The 20,711-nt window shown below is 42.8% G+C and overlaps 1 protein-coding gene across 10 annotated transcripts in view; it reads left to right on the top strand.

Annotated features, from left to right (window-relative positions):
* HIVEP2 (HIVEP zinc finger 2) overlaps window positions 1-20,711 on the top strand; it is a 182,118-nt gene that overhangs the window by 144,948 nt on the left and 16,459 nt on the right. For 6 of the 10 annotated variants that reach the window (XM_045842655.1, XM_045842654.1, XM_045842647.1 and 3 more), the window contains 3 exons: window positions 7,203-7,296; window positions 13,596-13,640; window positions 14,308-19,846. In XM_045842655.1, the coding sequence (XP_045698611.1) occupies window positions 14,684-19,846 (5,163 nt within the window). In that variant the 5' untranslated portion in view covers window positions 7,203-7,296; window positions 13,596-13,640; window positions 14,308-14,683. The remainder of the gene's footprint in view (window positions 1-7,202; window positions 7,297-13,595; window positions 13,641-14,307; window positions 19,847-20,711) is intronic. The other 4 variants (XM_045842658.1, XM_045842656.1, XM_045842653.1 and 1 more) reach the window with 3 other exon arrangements.

The raw sequence follows: 20,711 nt of genomic DNA, 5'->3' as shown, positions 1-20,711 counted from the left end.
TATATAAATCTATATAAACATATGTATTTGGTAAATGAGGCAACAGTATCTGGATTCAAACTCAAGTAAATATTGAAATTTGCATTCCAAAAATATTTTACTTCTTTGCATTTTAGTATATAAGCTTTGGAAAAGATGAGATTTGATTGAGTAATGGACTGGTAGGTGGAATTCTGGAATTGTCTGACAGTTGAGTATTTTTCTAGCCTGAAACTCTGTAGACAGTGAGATATTCCAAGATGAAGCTGAAAATATGAGTGCCTCTCAGAGTTTACGGTGGCCAGGGGAGTCCCTGAACAGCCACGAAGCACAGGTAATAATGAAGCCTTTCTGCTTACTTCCTTCGGGTGAAGCATGGCTTCTGTGTGAAGCACTGACCTCTCTCAGGTCTTCCCTGGTTGTTCAAGCCCTTTTTGATCACACGCTTTCTGGAACTCTGACAATAACTGACATCCAGGTGTTTTTCTGCGTGCTAACTTTATGTTCATTTCTAAGGTCTTGAGGATAGTACGGTGTCATTTATTCACTGTATATGCCTCACCAATCCTGGGTTGGTGTTGAATCAGGAGTTTTCTCTTTGATTTACTGAGGTTGTCTACCTCTTCAGTGGCATACGCGTTCATTCCCCCACTCTGTCAAAATGTTCAAAAGAGGAGAGAGAACTGATTATTTCAGCAGCTTAGTTATTAGAGGTGGTTATGCCTGTGTGGTTAGATGATATGTCATAGGCTTCACCTTGATTTCTTTTTGAGGGGTATTTATTGTGCATAGTCCTAATGTAGGAAGACTGAGGACAATTCTTTTTCACTGCATCTGAGAATCACTTGTAGCGTGAAGTAGGGGATGTGATCCAAGGTTTCAGCCACGCTTTTAGTGTTTTTGGTATTACTTGCATTGATGTGGGAGGCTGTTCTTTCCTAAGAGATGGCCTTTTCTCAGGCAAGGTCAGCCCGTGTTATGTATACTTACGAATATAATGCATATTTTGTTACTTGATTTCTTCATTTTCTCTGTTTACATAATCCAGAGTTAACTTTGGCATTTCTTTATGCTAATCTTGGCATATCCAGGAGAAATAGAAAACTTGCAGAAAGAATCCTGATCTTGTTTATGTATACCTGTTGCAACCAAATAGTAAACAGAAGCACTGCAAAAGATGAAACTGGAGAAAACAATACGTCGGAGTTGTGACTTCGTTACGGCCTAGTTCTCATTAGAGAAGTAGTCAAACAGTCCTCCTTTGGTTGTATCCTCCAAATATTTAGTTAAACGGTAAATATTTAAGATAGCTTGTCAAGGAGTATTTACTTACCTGCCATAATAACACTAAGGGATAGAGTAGAGAGGATTGAAAAGAAGGGAAATAAAAATAAAAATTAAAATGCGTCACAAATGAGAAAGCAAGAAATATGTTTAATTCTATGAAACATCTCATTGGCCTTGCCCTTCTGCAGACACAAGGCAGCATACGCTGTTCCACAGGAGTGCCAGCACCTGTTTGGCATATTAAGTGATTTACTACTTATAGAGCTTGATTATTTTGGCAGTTATTGCTACCATGAACTCATTGTGGAAAAATTAAAATTTTTATTGAACTTATTCTATTTTCTATAAAAACTGATAGTTCAATGAAACAATGGTTTTTAACTACTATTATTTTTTGTTTCTTGGACTGATTAGCTTTAAAATATGGGCGATACATGTCTTGCCCTAAGTTCAATACTGTCTGTGTTTTATTTTTCATTCCGTTACTCAATCAGTTTCTGCAATAGGGCCAGGTTAAAAAAACACTTTAAATAAAAGGAAGTTGGATGGATAGTGGAAAATAATTGACCTAAAGTTTGAAGACCTAAGCTCCGGTCCTGAGCCAGCATCATGACTAGTGAGCCCTTAAGCAAGTCTTTTGGCTTCTCTAGTTCTCAGCTTTTTCTTCTGTTAGTTGGCTGATGGATTAATGATTTCTGAAATTTTTGACAATACTAACCACTCCCTGTATGATTTAGAATGAGCTCAAAACTAATGATGATTGAAGTGGGCAGCAATACAGTTCCTCCTTAGTAAGTTAGTCAGGTATGACTTGTTTGATGTCAAATATGTGGTCAAGAAAACAAACAGCAGTTACAACAATGTCTTGGAAAACATGGCGTGTGTTTAAGAACATTTGTGGGGGTGGGTTTGCATTGCTAGTCCCCAGTAATCACAGCCCCGATGAGAGTGAGGCCTGGAGAGCACTGGGCTATCCCGAATCATCAAAGAAGGATGAAATTATGTTCAGGAGACTAATTCACTCAAGGAGAAGGCTAATATACCGTGGAAAATGATTGCTAACAGGTGATCAAACAAAACTTTCCTCTTTGGTCTTTACCCAACCATGAGGTTGCACTAACTAGAACATCTTATTCCCTAAGCATCCCCAAGACCAACATGTTACCTCACTAAAATAAAGTATGTACCACTAGAGGGAAACTGCAATGATAGTCGTATTTTTATGTCACCCAACAAATGTATTTATCACTAAATCTAAAATGGAGAACTGTGTGCTTTTGTATGTTAGCATACATAGATTTCTTTAAAGACTTGCTCAGTGCCATTGCCTCTCTGAAAGCCTTTTCAAATTCTCTTGATAGGACTGACCATTTCCTGATTCGTGGTCTCCCTGCTCTGTGTTCACACTGATGTCGAAGCACTTTGTTGAACTTAACATGCTCAAAATGTTTCTCTTGTAGGTTCTGAGCTCTTCAACGCAGAACTTGCCTTTTCACTTTTTGTATATTGCAAGCTTAGCCCATTTTGTGGCACATAGTGAGCATTCATTCAGTACATGTCATAAAATAGTTAGAAACCCCAGTTAAGGAGGCTTAAGTTACAATCACTAATTCACATGTACCTGCTTCTTTGTTTTCAGTAGTGTTGATTTACGTGATGCTTTCATTTGTCTCTTTTCTGTGCTCCAGCACTGACTACCTGCTAGGAAGCAATATTAGATCAAAGGTAGGTCTGGTGTTACTTTTACAGACAGCTGTAGAACCAGAATCCTAAACAATTATGGTGAAATAGATGAATTTCGCCCTAGCCAACTCTTGTGAAAAATCCTTTTTCCCACTCACATTTTTGACTTTTCAGAGTCTTCTACCTTGTTGTCTCAGTAATGAATTGCCCAATGTTCCAAAATTACCACTTTTCCCACTTGTATCTCTTTAATCATTTTTACATTTCAAACCAGACCCCAACCTTTACCTCCATATAGTCATCATGCTGATCGAAATATCTGTGTGTGTGTGTGTGTGTGTGTGTGTGTGTGTGTGTGTGTGCGTGTGCGCGCGCATCTGTGTAGCCTTCTCTCCAGCTCCCTGGTGTCTCTTACCTTACTACTCTCGACACTGCAACATGGACCGATGGGTCCATTTAGAGCCTTTTTTTGTAGGGAAGGAAAGATGCCTTTGTCAAAACAAATAGTAGAATTGGTAAATTGTATCTTGAACATGCATTTTTACCTTTTAACACCTGTTTCCCATCTTTACTACTACTTTTGAATCTCTTCTACTACCTTCTATAAAATAAAAATGTCTCTTCTCTAATGTGTGAACAGTAGCGTTTGTTCTTTAAAATGTCATACTTAAACACTCCTTTTAACCAAGAAATATAAGGATCGTATTTGTTTTCAGGTCCTATTTGCCATTTTTATAGAGTTAATTATTACAAGTAATTATTATTTTTAATTGTGACAACTCTCATCTAAAGTGTTACTGATTTATAGTATCAGTTCTTTTACTAAAATTATGATCTAGTATGTATTTGTTTAATGTCAGGAAAAATGAGAATGGCAGAAGGTGCTTATATTTCCACGAGAGGTTTGCCAGTAAAACTTTAACCTCTTATGAGATTCATGAAAAAAATCATTTAAATCATTAAACCATAGCTTCTCTTAAAATAATTTGAAATGACAGAGAATGGAAATAATGAGGAATCTTGCCCACAATGGATAGTTTAAAAATACCCTCCTCTGCTAGCCTACCTATCATCTATCCGTCTATCTAATCATAGCTCAACGTGACCTATGACCCTTGCTTAGCTTAGTTATTTAGTGATGATAACCTGTAAGCATTCAAGAATAAATATCTAATGCCAACAATTTTTTTCTTAAGAGTAGAAAGACTAAGAAACCACTGGGATAAGAACAATAATACTCAAGCTTATCAGGTGTTGGTTGGAAACAGGAGGTAGAGGATTGGAAAATATTTTTGAGGAACTCTTCTACAAACCTGCAGGTAACAGAAGAACCAGTCTGTACTTAGTAAAGTGAAAGGCAATTTTTACCTCCTTTTTAAGAATGAATTTTAGATGACCTTAGGATATTTAACAAGGTCTCTTAACACTATTTTCTGAAAACTTGTTGGTTTTATTGAATATTGAGGTTTTATTGAATATTGAGTTTTCATTGCATGGTGATTTTTTTTATGAATCAAGTAACCTAAAAGTAAAATTGAAGAAATGAAAATCTCTTCTCTTTTGTTCCATTGTTTAATATTGTATTATGTGAACTGTTGGTTTCTACAGAACAGAAGCAGAGCTGTCATACTACATTCTCAACAGCTATGTGGGGAGAGATTTTTCTTTTCTTCATTTATGTTGTTGTTATTACTTTTAAAAATCCTCACGCAAGGATATATTTATTGATTTTGGAGTGGGGAGAGAGAAAGAAGAGAAAAGAGACAGAGAAATATCATTGGTTGCCTCTCCTATGTGCCCCAACCAGGGATTGAACACCCAACCCAGTTTTGTGCCCTGACCACCTGACCAGGATCAAACCTGCAACCTTTAGGTATTCAGGTATTTAGGTATTCAGGGCAATGATCCAATCCACTGAGCCACCTGGCCAGGGCCAATTTTCCTTTATGTTTATGAAGAAACTAAAGCACAAAAACTTGCTTAAAGTTAATGCAAAAATAATTTTCTGAGTTGTTATCTCCATGTCTTTATTATACTAGTACCCATAATCACCTCCCTTGCAGAGGCCATTACTGATTCCAATTTGCAGCAAAATGATTTGTGCAGAACCTCAGAAATTGGTGTCATATCTTTCACATTAATATCGTTGAGATCTTTGCGTTAAAATTGCTCTAATTACCTGGAAGTTTCTGTGAGGTAAAAATATAAGTGGAACATCATTATCATTGCTTTTTTCTGTTAGGGAAAAGCCAGACATTGAAGTCACGAATTTTAAGTCATATGACAGAAAACAATTTTTGAATCCTCTTATTGAGGGAAAAGCAGAATCTTCTGTAATCTAACATTCCAGATACGTAGGCATGTCGGGAGATGAGCGTTTTCTACTTCCAGTAGCCTCAGCCCTGGAAAGTGAGACTGGAAAAGCAGAGTCAGAACTGGGAACACTGCCCGGTGACGACTTGTCTGGGGTGCACTCACCTGCTGTTCTGCCTGTGGAGGTCGTTGGCAGGGGTGATGACTTCTGGGCTGGCCGTTGGTTGGGTACCTCCCGTAGTTGCTTCACCATTGGAAGAAGTGGATATCAGCGCTGACCTCCTGAGGATTACCTTCTCCTTTCCCCTTCTTACCTCTTAGTTCAGTGACTCTGGGATTGCCAAACATAGTGACTGAATAGTGCAAGTAATTTTTCCTATATGTAGCTAAATCTATAGAACCTGGGCCCATTGATGTCTTGGGTGAATTTTGCTCAGAGTGCAAAGTGACTCAGTGATTTATTTATTTATTTTCTGCAGGAGGCTGTGCTTGACTTTAGCTTAGATCATATTGCCAAGGTGTAATTTGGGGTTTTTCAAAACATTATAATTTGATATTATTCAAAAGGGAGTTGCTATTTGGTTTGTTAGAAATATACACATAGTTAATTATTCATTATCTTATAGAATATATATTTCCTTCCATTCTTTTTCCTTCCTTCCTTCCTTCTTTCCTTCTTTCCTATCCTTCCCTTCCTTCCCTTCCTTCCCTTCCTTTTCTCTTTCCACACTGCCACTAATCTCTCAGTGTTTAATCAATCATGCTCTTTGGCTTCAATGAAGCTTTCAGTTTTGAAAATAGTACAGCTTTATCAAGTGTCATCTTAAGTGCTAGCAAAAGGCAGATTTGAGGCAAGAAGAACAAAGTTTAGAAAGAAAATTAATGTAACATTTGCTTAATAATTTGCCCTTTGCAGCAAGAGAATCTTATCTGACCACCCACATTCATCTGGTTGCCAATGTGGTTCTTGCTTGAATTGCAGAAGCTATTTTTGCACCTTTTATGTCTTTTGAGGAACTGATGGGCCTCCTTGCTTACAGTGATTCATGTCTCAATGTGAACAGGGTGTCCCGAAGTGCTACTGCAGTGATGTGCAGAAAGGAGGGGACAATGAAAGCAAACTTCTTCCTTTAAGCAGTTTGAATGCTCTCATGAACTGGTACTGGATTTGAATTGTCGTGTGTTGATGCTTTAATCCTTCTTATGGGACAATAACTTTTCTGGAAGAAAGAGCAGGGTTTTAAAAAATTAATAAATATACAATAACTATCTAGGGGGAGTATAATAATATTTTATATGAGCCTTTTATATTTGGTGATAAACCAACCATCTTGAGATGGCTGATTGATTGATTGATCTGTTTGGGTTAAGTAATTTAACTGGACTTCCATGCATGTTTTTGGATCAGGCTTGGGTAAATATTAATTCTTAGTATGCGAAAGTCCCTTTTTTTGCTACTTACTAGGGTTTGTTAAGCATCAGGATTTGCCTTTGTTTGGTTTTGGCTTCCTATTTTAGAAATTAATTTTAGCACAGAACATAACATTGCCGATGTAAACTACAGAAAAGAATTTGCTACGAGGATCTGAGACTTCATCCTGTGGAGCTTCATTGCTGATGTCCCACAAATTTTGTGAGAATGTCAGCTTTAGTGCAGAAGTGTATCGTGGACTTCCTTGGTGTAATTGCTAAGTTTATTTTCCTATGGCTTCTGCTTTTATTGTTGCAAGCAGTTCTCTTTTAATACCTATACTTATCCCAAAGATTTAAACTATGTTCAAAGACAGAAACTTTTTTCTCGGGAAAAGAAAAGTCTTCTTGAGAGATCCAGTTCTATTTTTTCCGCCTCAGGGAAGGCAGTTTCTGCGAGTAAAGAACGAGCGTGCCTATGAGATCCACTACATGGGTCATCATTTTTAAATTTCCTGTTCACCTTTTAGATTCCCAGAAGTTGTGCATGAGTCCCCGTGGGAGAGTCGGCACCGTGGAAGGCACAGATGGCTGTGATGCAGTTTTGTGATATGAGGACAACAGGTTAATAGCTAAATTTATTATTTATTCTGCTCTTTTTACATTTAACTTGAAAAGCAGTTTTGGACACGATGCACCCATATATAAACTGACTTTGTCATCACACCTGGGAGGAAAAATGTATCTGCTATTTACAGAGAAAAGTGGTGTGATTTGTTTTGGCTTTTCTTTGTTATTATAGACCAGTTTTAATGATAATTTTTTGAATGAAATAACCTTGTTTCAAAGAACCTTTCTGGCAAAGTTTCTTTTCACGTAAAATTCTACTTAGTAGTAAATCCTAATTACTTTTGCTTATACATTCCACTACAAAACCAAAATCACAATTGTAAAAATACTGCAAAACAACTTATGAGAAAACATTAAAAGTAGCAAAACATAGTCAGATCATGATATTTTTCCCTTTCTCCAAAAGTTCTCGGAATTGCTTGGCAGAGTTTTGGGTAATACAAAGTATCTTCCTCGTATCGACAACTTGCTTATTTTAGGAAGAGCTGAGGTTATGGGAATTTTTACTAATAAAAGAAGCATTTATAATGAATTTGGCTCTCAGGAAGGTGCCTTTTTTCCATCATCCTGTGGAAATAAGTCTGTATTCAGCTGGACGCTGGCACCGGTCACAGTTTTCTCATGGGTCCTTTTTTCCCTCATCCGGGCGGGAGTCACCACGGTGGGACTTGTGGGCCATCGCTCAGAGCAGTGGCGCTCTCAGACGCTCGTGTGTTTCTGAAAACATGTCGTGATTGATCTCTGGCATTTGAAAATGAAATAGATGGAAATGGCTTCTGAAATTTTGCTCACTAACTGCTATCATAAGACGTAGGTTTGTTTACAAGTAAAATACCACTAAATTCTCAAAAAAAAAAAAAGACCAAAGAACCATTTTAGTTCTTAAGACTATTTCATTACTGAAATATTGGAAGTGGAGGAGTGGCGTCTGTTGCCAGTCATTTTATCCATTATTATTTAGGATGTTATTATTTAATGCTCACTTGAGTTTCGCCACCACTCAAGTAATGATTAATTTCCTGAGGTAAAGTTTTTTTTTTTTCTAAGATAGTGTTTTTCTAAGCCAAAGATCCCAGATGGACAACCCTGGACACTGGAGGCCTTTGTGCATCTGCGCGCGAGCCTGCCTGCCTGCCTGCCTGCCAGTCCCACCCGGCGCTATCCCGAGGAGACCTCTGTCGGGTCCGCACGGGGCGCGTTCCCGTGCCTGTCCTCGCAGGGCCCGCCCGAGGAAATCAGCTGCCCGGTGGCCCAATTTATTGGAGGGGCATTGTGAAGAGGGGCCAGAGGACAGGGCACACTGTTAAGAAAAATGGCCACACTTCCAGGCAGTGTGTCCTTTTCCTTTCTTTTGCTCAGTTCCTTTCGTGCCATTGCCCCCGAAGTAGCCGGGTGGAGGGCAGTACCGTTTGCATCACAGCCCCTGTCTGCAACACGTGCTGAGCCCGCTGGATGGTGCCTGCCTTCACTGGCAGGTAGACAGGTGCCTATGGGCTGGGGCGCCTTCCCCGGGAAACCCGGAAGTCACATCCTCCAGCAAAAGGTCTTTCTCTTTCTGTAGCCCTCCAAGACATTAGGGGAAATTTTAAATGGGAATGTGAAACCGTGTTTGGAATACCTCTCCTTTGTTGGCAGGGAGTGCCAAAAATGACTTTGCGTGGGTTTGGTTACCATAAAAAGGAATCTCAGAGAATGAAATGATAACTGGCTGCTTTTATGTGAGAACTGCTCCAATGCTGCATTTTTTTAAACCTATAGATGGATTGGGAAAACTGGATATTTACTTTTAACAATTAGAGTAAATAAAAAGTAAAATAATCTACCCAGTCATAGAGAAGTGATACAGCTGTAATTAACCACATTACTTATAGATCTTTATAGCACTAGGTGGGTCCATATTGAGAAAGCCAAATTAAAACTGCAGGTGTATAAGGTGGTACCTTTGATGGCTTGTAATACTACTATGAGATCCAAAGAAACTGTTTTCCAATCTGTAAGCATTTTCATACATTTAAATAATAAAACAGAAGTTCAGGAATGTATACCTTTGTTGGTAGAGTTAGATTACTAAATAAAAGTACCACCACATGAAACCTGACAAAGTGTCCTGATCAAATTTTGGATTAAACTTGGAAAAAGTCTTAGGATTTTGAAAGTGAGTTTCTTTTTGTAAATGTAAGTTGAAGAGAATGGCAAAGAGACTTTTGAACACTCCCCACTCCTGCCTGGCAAAGAGACAGTCATGCCATGCCTTGGAATAGGTCTGTGAACACAGCTTACATTGCAGAGTTCTTTCCGTTTCAACAATAAAGCAACTGTAGCTAAGAGGTTAATGAAAAGAGTCCACATGTTTAATGGCTCATGAAAATGATCAGTAACCCCCCAAAGGACTGACCACTCATTCCCTCCCCCATCTTCCTTTCTCTACATGTCTCAGAAATTCCATGAAGGAAACTGATTTTGTGAATAGCGCTTAGTTGGTGTTGGAGAGAATATCCTCAAATATGTTTAAAATGGAATGTAAAGGATTCACATAAAAAAGGTTTAAAATCTAATACAAAAGGTTCGTGGGAAATAGTAATGATTTCCAGTTCCAGAGTAATATTCTTAAGCTTCTCACTGACGTGAGAATTTGGACAGTGCAGCTCAGGTGACAGCAGAGCAGAGCGACCCCCGGTGCTGGGGGAGCTCCCGTTCAGGCACGGACAGGGCTCTTCCTGACTGTCCAGGGGGAGGCCGTGTGGCTGGGGGTGCCCTCTGACTTTGTGACCAAGTGGTAGGACGTGTTAGGTAGGTGTGCCTTAGAAACTTAAAAGGAAGAGATTTTTCCGACAGAAGCTACTTGCATAATTGAGTCAATGTGTTTTTGTGTTTGTTTGTTTTTTTTTACCTGGGGTCAAAGTTTTGAATTTAAAAAAATTTCTGGATAACAAGTGCTATTGGAATACAGGATGATAACATGTTAATATCAGCACAATTGATTGTTACTTTTTTAATAAAATAGTATATATGACTTTTTCTGATTAGCCCCCTTTCCTAAAAGCTTAAATCCAAGAACAATTAAGTGGATGTTGAGATCATTTTTGTTCTGACTGTTAAATACCTGCTTTGAAATTTTGTGTACATCCCTTTTTTATCTTCTGGTCTGTTCTTTAACAGCAAATTATTATTGCCATTTTTTATGGATTTTAATTGATACATCTCTTTCACGTGATATGTCCTTAAGAGCAAGAATTATATGTGTCTTGTTTAGGGAATAATGGTTTTAATTTATTACTGTAAGTTATAAAACTGAAAACCATCTGACTTATTAAGGTATTATCTCATCGCAAAGACAATATTATATTCTACTTAATTAGTAAATATATTATCTCAGTCCTGTTTTTCACATAGTTTTATATATGAAGTCTGTTTTTTAAGTGAAATTATAATTCTATGTAAACTAACAAATGGGAAGCAACCATACCCCTAATTTTCATTTGGGTGAGGCTCTTATTTTCCTTAAAAGTAATACTTTTTTATTTATTTATTTTTAGAGAGGGAAGGGAGGGAGAAAGAGAGAGAGAGAGAAACATCAATGTGCGGTTGCTGGGGGCCGTGGCCTGCAACCCAGGTGTGTGCCCTGACTGGGAATCGAACCTACGACACTTTGGTTCTCAGCCCATGCTCAATCCACTGAGCTATGCCAGCCAGGGCTAAATACTTTTTGAAAATTTTTATTTTTTATACAGTTTACATTCAGTATTACTTTGTTTCAGTGTCAAGTGTATGGTGTAGTGGTGGGACAGGCACATCCTTTCCAGAGTGCTCCCCCTGATGTTTCCGGCACCCGCCTGGGGACACATCATTACTACGAGATTATCGGCTGTTTTCTGTGCAGCACTTCACGGCCCCACGACTGTTTTGTGATTATCAGTTTGCACTTTTTAATTCCTGCACTTTTTCACCCGGTCCCCCTTTTTAAAGAATAAAGTAAGTGAAACAGTTGTTTGTCATGGGAATCCATCATGTTCTCATAAGCAGCTGTCCTCATCGATACTTGAATATACGTGTTTCAAACATTATTTAAAATATGGATTTGTTGGATGTTTAGGAAAAGGCCATTTTTATACTACTGCTGTGCAAGACTCATATATTCTCCCAGGAACATGAAAAATTTAAGCATTAAAACTGTTGGAGTCTAGTGAAAATATTTAGGGAAAAGTGATGTATTATATTAAGTTTTGATAAAACTTAACAGCAGAGGTGAGACCTCTTAGGCTTGGAGGCCCGCCAAACCTGTACTTGATTTTGGTCTGACACTCAACCCACCTGAGTATCCTCTTCAACTGTAAAATAGATGTGATAACACTTACTGCATAGGCTGTCATAAAGATCAAATAAGATAATATATACGAAAGTCTATACCAGTTGTCAGCATACAGTAAATGCATAATAAACAGCCAAAATTATTGTTTACTAGCAATGGAACTGTGTGCATAGATCAATACCATGATAAAATATTAAATATGAACAGTAACCTTGATATTATTCAGTTCAAGCTTTGACTTCTAATGAAGGAAATAGTTGCAAATGTTTCTGTCTTGACTCAAAAAATACACTTTATTTCCATTTTAGAAGGTGTAACTTACCTCTGAAAGTTTGACAAAGGTTACATCTTTAAGACGCTTAAATATTTAGTTAATTAAACAAACAATTCAGCCTATTTGGGGTTGACATTGCGTATTCTTCTCGCTAGCATGGTTGCTGGCGCTGGCCGAAGGAAGTTCACGCTGCAGTGTTACAAGGCCCTTACTTCGCTTTCCATCTTCACCTTGTTACCTACAGAGGGACGTGTAGGAAAATCACCGTGCAGGGAAATTCAGTTCAATACTAAAACTTTTTAGCAAACCTGGGTTAATGTGCTGCTTGTTTAGTTTTTCCAACAATTGCTTGACAAATCTGCATGGCTCTCAGCAGAAGGATCTTTTGATGACAGATGTCTTGCCACCCGTACCTGGGCCTACTGACTTCTCATACCAAAGCCTTCATATTCCCATGAGAATTTGCATTTTCTTTTCCCCTGTCTAAGTGTAACTGCTGTTATCATCATTACATTACCATTCCATATTAGGGAGCAAATTGGATGCAGAAGTGAGACTGGTACTTGAGAGTTAGTTCAGGAAATTGTAGTACATTTGCATCTTGTTTCCTTAAACAATATTTTATTGAAAAGATGAGCATGCGTGGGTTAAAAATATAAACAAAAATAACAAGCACAGCAAGTCACAAAATGAAAAGTAGAAATTCCTTCTGGCCCCTCCCTCTGACTCCCTGGTTCTACTTCTCCTCTCGAACTGCTGTTAAAAGCTGTTTGGCAGCTTTGCATAAGTGTCCTGTTTATTGCCTGTTTCTCTTTTACACAAATGGGATTATTAAATACAACCTAGGGTGCAATGTGCATTTTTTTTTACATTCAATCTTACTATCTTTTGGACGAGTTTTTATAGTGGTACTCATAGCTGTCCTTCATTTTCTGAGATGGCTGAGTTTTACGATGGAGCTATAATTTATTTAAGCAATCCTTGTACACAAACCTCTGTGCACTTGCGCAGGTGCATCTGTAAGGATAGATTTCCAGCCGTGGAATTCCTGGGCCCACAGGCATGAGCTTTTCTACTTTGGTAAGCACTGCCATGCTGCCTGCCCAGCACAAATGAGCACTGAAGTGCTCAGAATCCTCTGGGGACTGCATTGGAAATTTGCTTATGAAAGCAGACCATCACTTAAAATCTAATAGGTTCTAAGCTGTCGAGTTCTCCATAGTCATCTGGAGGAATCCTTTACTTGCTTGTGATGTGCATTTCCTAAGAAGGAAATGTATTCTTTTAAGTACTCAGACCTATAGGTTCAAAAAGAAAACTACTATTCTCAACGTTTTACTGTCTAAGGGATTGGAACCAGGCTAATTGTGTCAAGAAATCTATACCTTAGACAATTATTACTCTGAAGTTTGTATGCCTTTTCCTCTTTGAGTCATGTCTGGACACCATGTCAGTATAATGTTACTGCTTTGTTACAATGTATTCTAAGAAGTCACCTGCTTTTATTCTGTAGGGCACATAGTGTTGTGAGCTCTCGTGTCTATACGTGGACTTTAAATTGACACTGTGCGCATCAGCAGTGTTGCGGCAGCATTGTGAGCTCCGGTATAAGCGAACTTTGAATTGACACTGCATGCAGCAAACACTGCGGCAGTGTTGCGATGCAACATGCGGGGCAACTTTTCCTGACTGCATGTGTCTTCTCCCCAGGAAGCGTCCAGACAATCATGCCCACGAGCACTCTGCACCGCTCAGGTAGTCGTCGCGCTTTTTCAACTCTTCCTAAAACGTGTTTTGTTGTCCATACTATGAAGGTTTTATATATTAAGTATTTATTTATCTTGACTTTCCTGCTTCCTTCAAAGCTCTTTGGCAATCATCGATTCTTACAGGCTTAGTCAGGCTCTACTGATCACTGCTTTTAAGCTATAAACCTCTCTGTGTTGTCCATTATATATTGTTATGTATTTATATGTTTACATCATTATGTTACATATTTGTAAGTCTGTACTTTGTGTTAAGCTATAAAATATATCTATGCAGAGAAACATGTGCACCAGGATGATAGAACTTGGTAAGAAATAGCTCTAAATTTATTTTAATTAAGGCTTTTGAATTTTTATGATTTTATAAATAATATTTATCAAAAGTTTGTCTTAAAATTCTTTTCTAACCAAAATTAAGGTGTATTTAAAAGGATGACCGCAATTCAAGCATTGAAGAGATTTATGCTTATGAGTTAATGCTAAGTTTGATATTAATATCCCTTAATTGTGGAAACAATGTAGTGGCCATAAAAAATTCCTTAGAGTAAAAATCATTTTGCAATGTATCTAATTTCAGGCTGGTTATTTAGGCTTGGTTTTAGTTTTTTACTTGATAACGGTCTGTTTGTACTTGTTTCTCTCCCCTCCCCCCACAGATCATTTTATCTCAATGAAACTGGCGATTGCACTTTGCTCTAGTTGATGGGCAAAATTCCTCCTAGACTCTTCATCATCCCAATTTCATCCGAGTTGAAAATATTCAGATGCCATAAGAAAATTTTACAGACTTACACTTAGCTTTTGGGCGGACATTGCTGCAATGGAGAGAACTGTGTTATAGCCCTGGTCCAGAGACATTGCCCCAGCCTACGGGGTGGGCGTCAGAGGTTCCCAAGAGAAGGGGTGCTCAGCCAGCTTGCAGACACCTGGAACATGGAAGCGAGCAAGCTTTGAAAAACACAGCTTTGGAGACACTCCATGAGTCTGCAGGGCTTTCCAGCACATTAGCACTTAAGACCTTGTGTAACAAAAATGGACACTGGGGACACAGCTCTAGGACAAAAAGCTACCTCAAGGTCTGGAGAAACTGATAAAGTATCAGGTAGATGGAGACAGGAACAATCAGCTGTTATTAAGATGAGCACTTTTGGCAGCCAAGAAGGACAGCGGCAACCACAAATAGATCCGGAGCAAGTCACAGCATCAGCACAACTCTTCGGTTCTGGGAAGCTGGCCTCCTCCCCTGGTGAAGTGGCACAGCAAGTCCCAGAGAAGCAATACCCACCGCACCGTCCGAGTCCTTACTCATGCCAACATTCACTCTCTTTCCCCCAGCACATGCCGCAGGGGGTCATGCACAGCAGCAAGCCACAGCAGAGCCTCGAAGGCCCTCCCTGGCTTTTCCCTGGCCCTTTGCCGCCTGTCGCCTCTGAGGACTTATTTTCCTTTCCTATCCATGGCCACAGTGGTGGTTATCCTAGAAAGAAGATTTCAAGCCTGAACCCTGCTTTTAGCCAGTACTCCCAGAAAAGTATCGAACAGGCGGAAGATGCTCACAAGAAAGAGCACAAACCCAAGAAGCCCGGCAAGTACATCTGTCCTTACTGCAGCAGGGCGTGTGCCAAACCGAGCGTGCTGAAAAAACACATCAGGTCCCATACTGGTGAGCGGCCATACCCGTGCATACCTTGTGGCTTCTCTTTCAAGACAAAGAGCAATTTGTACAAGCACAGGAAGTCACATGCCCACGCAATTAAGGCAGGCTTAGTCCCTTTCACGGAGTCAGCTGTCTCTAAATTGGACCTAGAGGCTGGTTTTATTGATGTGGAAGCAGAAATACACTCGGATGGCGAGCAGAGTACAGACACAGACGAGGAGAGTTCCTTATTTGTCGAGGCCTCGGACAAAATGAGTCCTGGCCCGCCGATCCCGCTGGATATTGCAAGCAGAGGGGGCTACCATGGGTCGTTGGAAGAGTCTCTGGGAGGTCCCATGAAGGTGCCGATTTTGATCATCCCTAAAAGCGGGGTTCCTTTAGCTAATGAAAGCTCTCAGTACATTGGCTCCGATATGCTCCCCAACCTGGCTTTAAGTACTAAGGCTGATGACTCCCACACAGTCAAACAGAAACTTGCACTAAGACTGTCAGAGAAAAAAGGACAAGACTCTGAGCCATCGCTAAACCTCCTGAGCCCGCACAGTAAAGGAAGCACTGACTCTGGTTACTTTTCTCGCTCAGAAAGCGCGGAGCAGCAGATAAGCCCTCCAAACACAAACGCAAAGTCTTACGAAGAAATCATCTTTGGCAAATACTGTCGGCTTAGTCCCAGGAACACCCTCAGTGTCACAGCCACAAGTCAGGAGCGCGCCACGATGGGCAGGAAGGGTGTGATGGAGCCCTTACCTCACGTCAGCACCAGGTTAGACGTCAAGATGTTTGAAGATCCCGTCTCACAGCTGATCCCAGGCAAAGGAGAAGTCGATCCCAGTCAGGCAAGCATGCTGAAGTCCACCAAATTCAACAGTGAGTCCAGGCAGTCCCAGGCTGTTCCACCGTCCATCCGGAATGAAGGAAAACTTTACCCTGCAAATTTCCAGGCCAGCAACCTGGCTCTCTTAGAAGCTCCCGTGGACTCTTCACCCCTTATTCGAAGCAACTCCATGCCAACTTCTTCAGCAACAAATCTGAGCATCCCTCCTTCTCTGAGAGGAAGCCACTCGTTTGATGAGAGGATGACGGGCTCCGATGACGTGTTCTATCCGGGGACCGTGGGAATCCCCCCTCAGCGCATGCTGAGAAGACAGGCTGCGTTTGAGCTGCCGTCCGTCCAGGAGGGGCACGTGGAGTCCGAACACCACGGCAGGATGGTGAAGAGCATCTCAGGTTCGTCCTTGAAGGAAAAGAAGTTGATTCCTGGGGACAGGGCTGGCTATGACTATGAGGTCTGCCGGAAATCTTACAAGAAGTGGGAAGAGTCTGAAACAGCCAAGCCAAGCTACAGGGACATTTCCTGCTTGAGCTCCTCAAAGCACGGCGGAGAATACTTTATGGACCCCTCGGTCCCACTGCAGGGAGCGCCCGCCACGTTCGGACCTACGTGTGAAAACAGGAAACGCCGGAAAGAGAAGAGCGTAGGAGATGAGGAGGACACCCCCATGATCTGCAGCAGCGTTGTGAGCACTCCTGTGGCCATCATGACGTCAGATTATGACCCCAAGTTGCAGCTGCAGGAAGGTGGGAGAAGTGGATTCGCCATGGCTGTGCACGACAGCGCTTCCCACGGTCACTCCGAGCGCTTCGACCCGTGTCGACCCCAGCTGCACTCTGGAAGTCCATCTCTAGGGTCAGAGGAGTTACCGTCAGCCACCGATGCAGACAAGATGTCAGACCTAGGGGGCAGGAAACCTGCAGGAAATGTGATTTCTGTGATCCAACACACAAACTCACTGAGCCGACCCAACTCGTTCGAAAGGTCTGAGTCCTCGGAACTGGTGCCTAGTGCGCAGGAGAAAGCCTCTTCGCCTTCCGAGACCTGTGACAGTGAGATTTCAGAAGCCCCGGTGAGCCCGGAGTGGGCTCCCCCAGGGGAGAGTGCAGAAGGCGGGGGGAAACCGTCCCCTTGTCAGCAGGTTCAGCAGCAGGCGTACCACGCACAGCCCAGGCTGGTTCGCCAGCACAACATTCAGGTTCCCGAGATTCGAGTGACGGAGGAGCCGGACAAACCAGACAAGGAGAAAGAAGCCCAGAGCAAAGAGCCAGAGAAGCCTGTGGAGGAATTTCAGTGGCCCCAGAGAAGCGAGACCCTCTCCCAGCTCCCCGCTGAGAAGCTGCCGCCCAAAAAGAAGCGGCTGCGGCTGGCGGACATGGAGCACTCGTCCGGGGAGTCCAGCTTCGAGTCCACAGGCACTGGCCTGTCGCGCAGCCCCAGCCAGGAAAGCAACCTGTCCCACAGCTCCAGTTTCTCAGTGTCATTCGAGAGAGAAGAAACCATTAAGCTTGCCGCGCCGGGTAGGCAAGATGAGTTTGGGAAGCACTCAGAGTTTTTGACTGTCCCTGCTGGTTCCTATTCTCTGTCTGTCCCGGGCCACCACCACCAGAAGGAGATGCGGCGCTGCTCCTCTGAGCAGATGCCCTGCCCTCACCCAGCCGAAGTCCCAGAGATTCGGAGCAAGTCATTTGATTATGGGAATCTGTCCCACGCCCCGGTGGCAGGGACATCGGCCTCTACGTTGTCCCCGTCCCGCGAGAGGAAGAAGTGCTTCCTGGTGCGGCAGGCGTCCTTCAGCGGCTCCCCGGAGATCGCCCAGGGTGAGGCCGGGGCCGACCTGGGCGTCAAGCAGGAGCAGATGGAGCACCTGCACGCCGGCCTCCGGTCCACGTGGCACCACGCCCCGTCCTCTGTGCTGCCCCCGCTCCAGGCAGAGGACCTAGGGAAGCAGCTGGTGGGTCCCTGTGCCCAGCTGGGCGCAGGGCCGCTCCACCTGGCCCAGCAACAGATCCTGCACATGGACAGTCAGGAGCCTCTGAGAAACCCCTTGATGCAGCCAACACCCTATATGGCAAGCAAGCACTTGTCTGAACAGCCACACTTATTTCCACATCAGGAGACGATTCCGTTTTCTCCGATCCACAACGCCTTGTTTCAGTTCCAGTACCCTACTGTCTGTATGGTTCACCTACCGGCCCAGCAGCCTCCGTGGTGGCAGGCCCATTGCCCACACCCCCTCGTGCCACACCCTCAGAAGAGCTACAGCAAGCTTCCTTTCCAGGCAGAAATTCATCCCAGCTACCCCTTAGAGCACGCCGCAGAGCACACTGGAAAGAAAGTCGCTGATTATGCACACACAAAAGAGCAAACTTACCCGGGTTATTCGGGAACATCAGGGCTACACTCAAAGAACCTTCTTCCAAAGTTTCCGTCGGACCAGAGCACCAAGCCAACAGATGCGCCCTCTGAGCAGGTTCTTCAAGAAGAGTTTGCCTCGGCACCCGCCGGGCCTTTACGGTCCTTACCGGGGACAGTGGTCCCTGTTAGGATCCAGACCCATGTCCCGTCCTATGGGAGTGTCATGTACACAAGCATCTCCCAGATACTTGGGCAGAACAGTCCTGCGATTGTCATATGCAAAGTGGATGAGAATATGACCCAGAGAACACTGGTAACGAATGCAGCCATGCAAGGGATAGGGTTTAACATTGCCCAGGTGTTGGGGCAGCACGCAGGCTTGGAAAAATACCCCATCTGGAAAGTACCTCAAACCTTACCCCTTGGCTTAGAATCCTCAATTCCCTTGTGCTTACCTTCCACTTCCGACGGTGTCGCCACGCTGGGAGGCAGCAAGCGGATGCTTTCTCCTGCCAGCAGCTTAGAGCTCTTCATGGAGACAAAGCAGCAGAAGAGGGTCAAAGAAGAAAAGATGTATGGACAGATCGTGGAGGAGCTCAGTGCTGTGGAGCTAACCAACTCGGACATCAAAAAGGACCTCTCCCGCCCACAGAAACCCCAGCTGGTTCGACAAGGCTGCACTTCTGAGCCAAAGGACGGCTTGCAGTCGGGGTCATCTTCCTTGTCCTCGCTGTCCCCCTCCTCATCTCAAGAGTGTCCCTCTGCCAGTGCGCCCCTGAGGGAGCCGTTCCCTCCCAGCTCCAGGGCACCCTCTCTCGGGCAGCGGTCCAGTGGGCCTTCCGAGAGCAGGGAGTCTTCGGATGAACTGGATGTCGACGAGACAGCCTCCGATATGAGCATGAGCCCACAGGGTTCCTCACTGCCCCAGGGAGACAGTCAGCCGGAAGAGCAAGGAAGAGGCCAGAAGCTGCCTGTTGGCATGCTGGTCCACATGGCCTCCGGCCCGAGCGGGAAAGCGGCAAACTCAACACTTCTTTTCACGGATGTGGCTGATTTCCAGCAGATTCTTCAGTTCCCCAGTCTGCGGACAACAACTACTGTGAGTTGGTGCTTCTTGAATTATACAAAACCCAATTACGTGCAACAGGCCACCTTCAAATCCTCGGTTTATGCTTCATGGTGCATTAGTTCCTGCAACCCAAACCCATCGGGATTGAACACCAAGACCACTCTGGCTCTTCTGAGGTCGAAGCAAAAACTCACCGCAGAAATTTATACTCTGGCTGCTATGCACAGGCCTGGGACCGGCAAGCTGACATCATCGAGTGCTTGGAAGCAGTTCGCTCAGGTAATGACTATTGTTCTGAAAGCGTTCTGTATTGTGGATTTGATTGCTGAGCAGAATACATCGTGAAGGACTGTCTAAAACTTGCAAGTAAAATGAAGGTCAGAGTTGGGGAGTCCTGGGCAGCATCGGGCCTACCTGTGGGTGAGAGAAGCCACTGGCGTGAACTCAGTTATGAGGGTCCCGGCAAAAGTCCTAGCCGCAAAGCATCTCCTTCACCCAGGTGCCATGGAGGTGTTCTGTCTCAGGGACTAATTCTCCTGGGTCCTTCTGCCTCCAGACCTGTGTTAGTGACCTAGCAGGCTGGCTTCTCTGTGGATGTGAGGAATTCAGGAAATTGTGAAGTGGTGGCAGAGAGTGGGAGGGGACGCCAAAAGGAACCAGAGAGGGCCAAGGCCATCAGGCCAGAGAGGGCCAAGGAGTCAGAACTGAACCTTGCAAACTTCGAAGGGCTGGTTCCCATCGACAGTACCTTTTACTAAAATTTGTTTTCTGTGTATCTCTCCCAAAACTCATTTTTTTTCCAAATGACTAGGTGGTCTGTTCAGAAAATGAATAATTAATGCCTTACACGTGAAATTATAAAAATATTAATCAAGGGGCATTTGGGAATTTATGCTAAGTTATTAAAGAAGCAAGTGGAGAATTTAAAAATATATTTCACTGATTTCAGTTACCACTTCCCTTCCATGATTTTTGAAAATATTTCCTTAATTAATAAAGATGACTTTAATTGCTACTTCAGAATAGAAAGTATGTTTTCGCAGTTTGTCTTAGTGCTGCAGTGTGTAAGTGCTAAAGCAGTAGGTTTTGAAACAAAACGCTGAATTTATTCAGGAACCAGTGTTGTTCTTTTCTGATTTTATTC

Source organism: Phyllostomus hastatus, unplaced genomic scaffold, assembly GCF_019186645.2.
Source record: "Phyllostomus hastatus isolate PE091 unplaced genomic scaffold, TTU_PhHast_1.1 phas_contig_40, whole genome shotgun sequence".
Lineage (NCBI taxonomy): Eukaryota > Metazoa > Chordata > Mammalia > Chiroptera > Phyllostomidae > Phyllostomus > Phyllostomus hastatus.
Note: the sequence above shows the minus strand (reverse complement) of the source record. Positions and strands in the feature narration are given on the sequence as shown.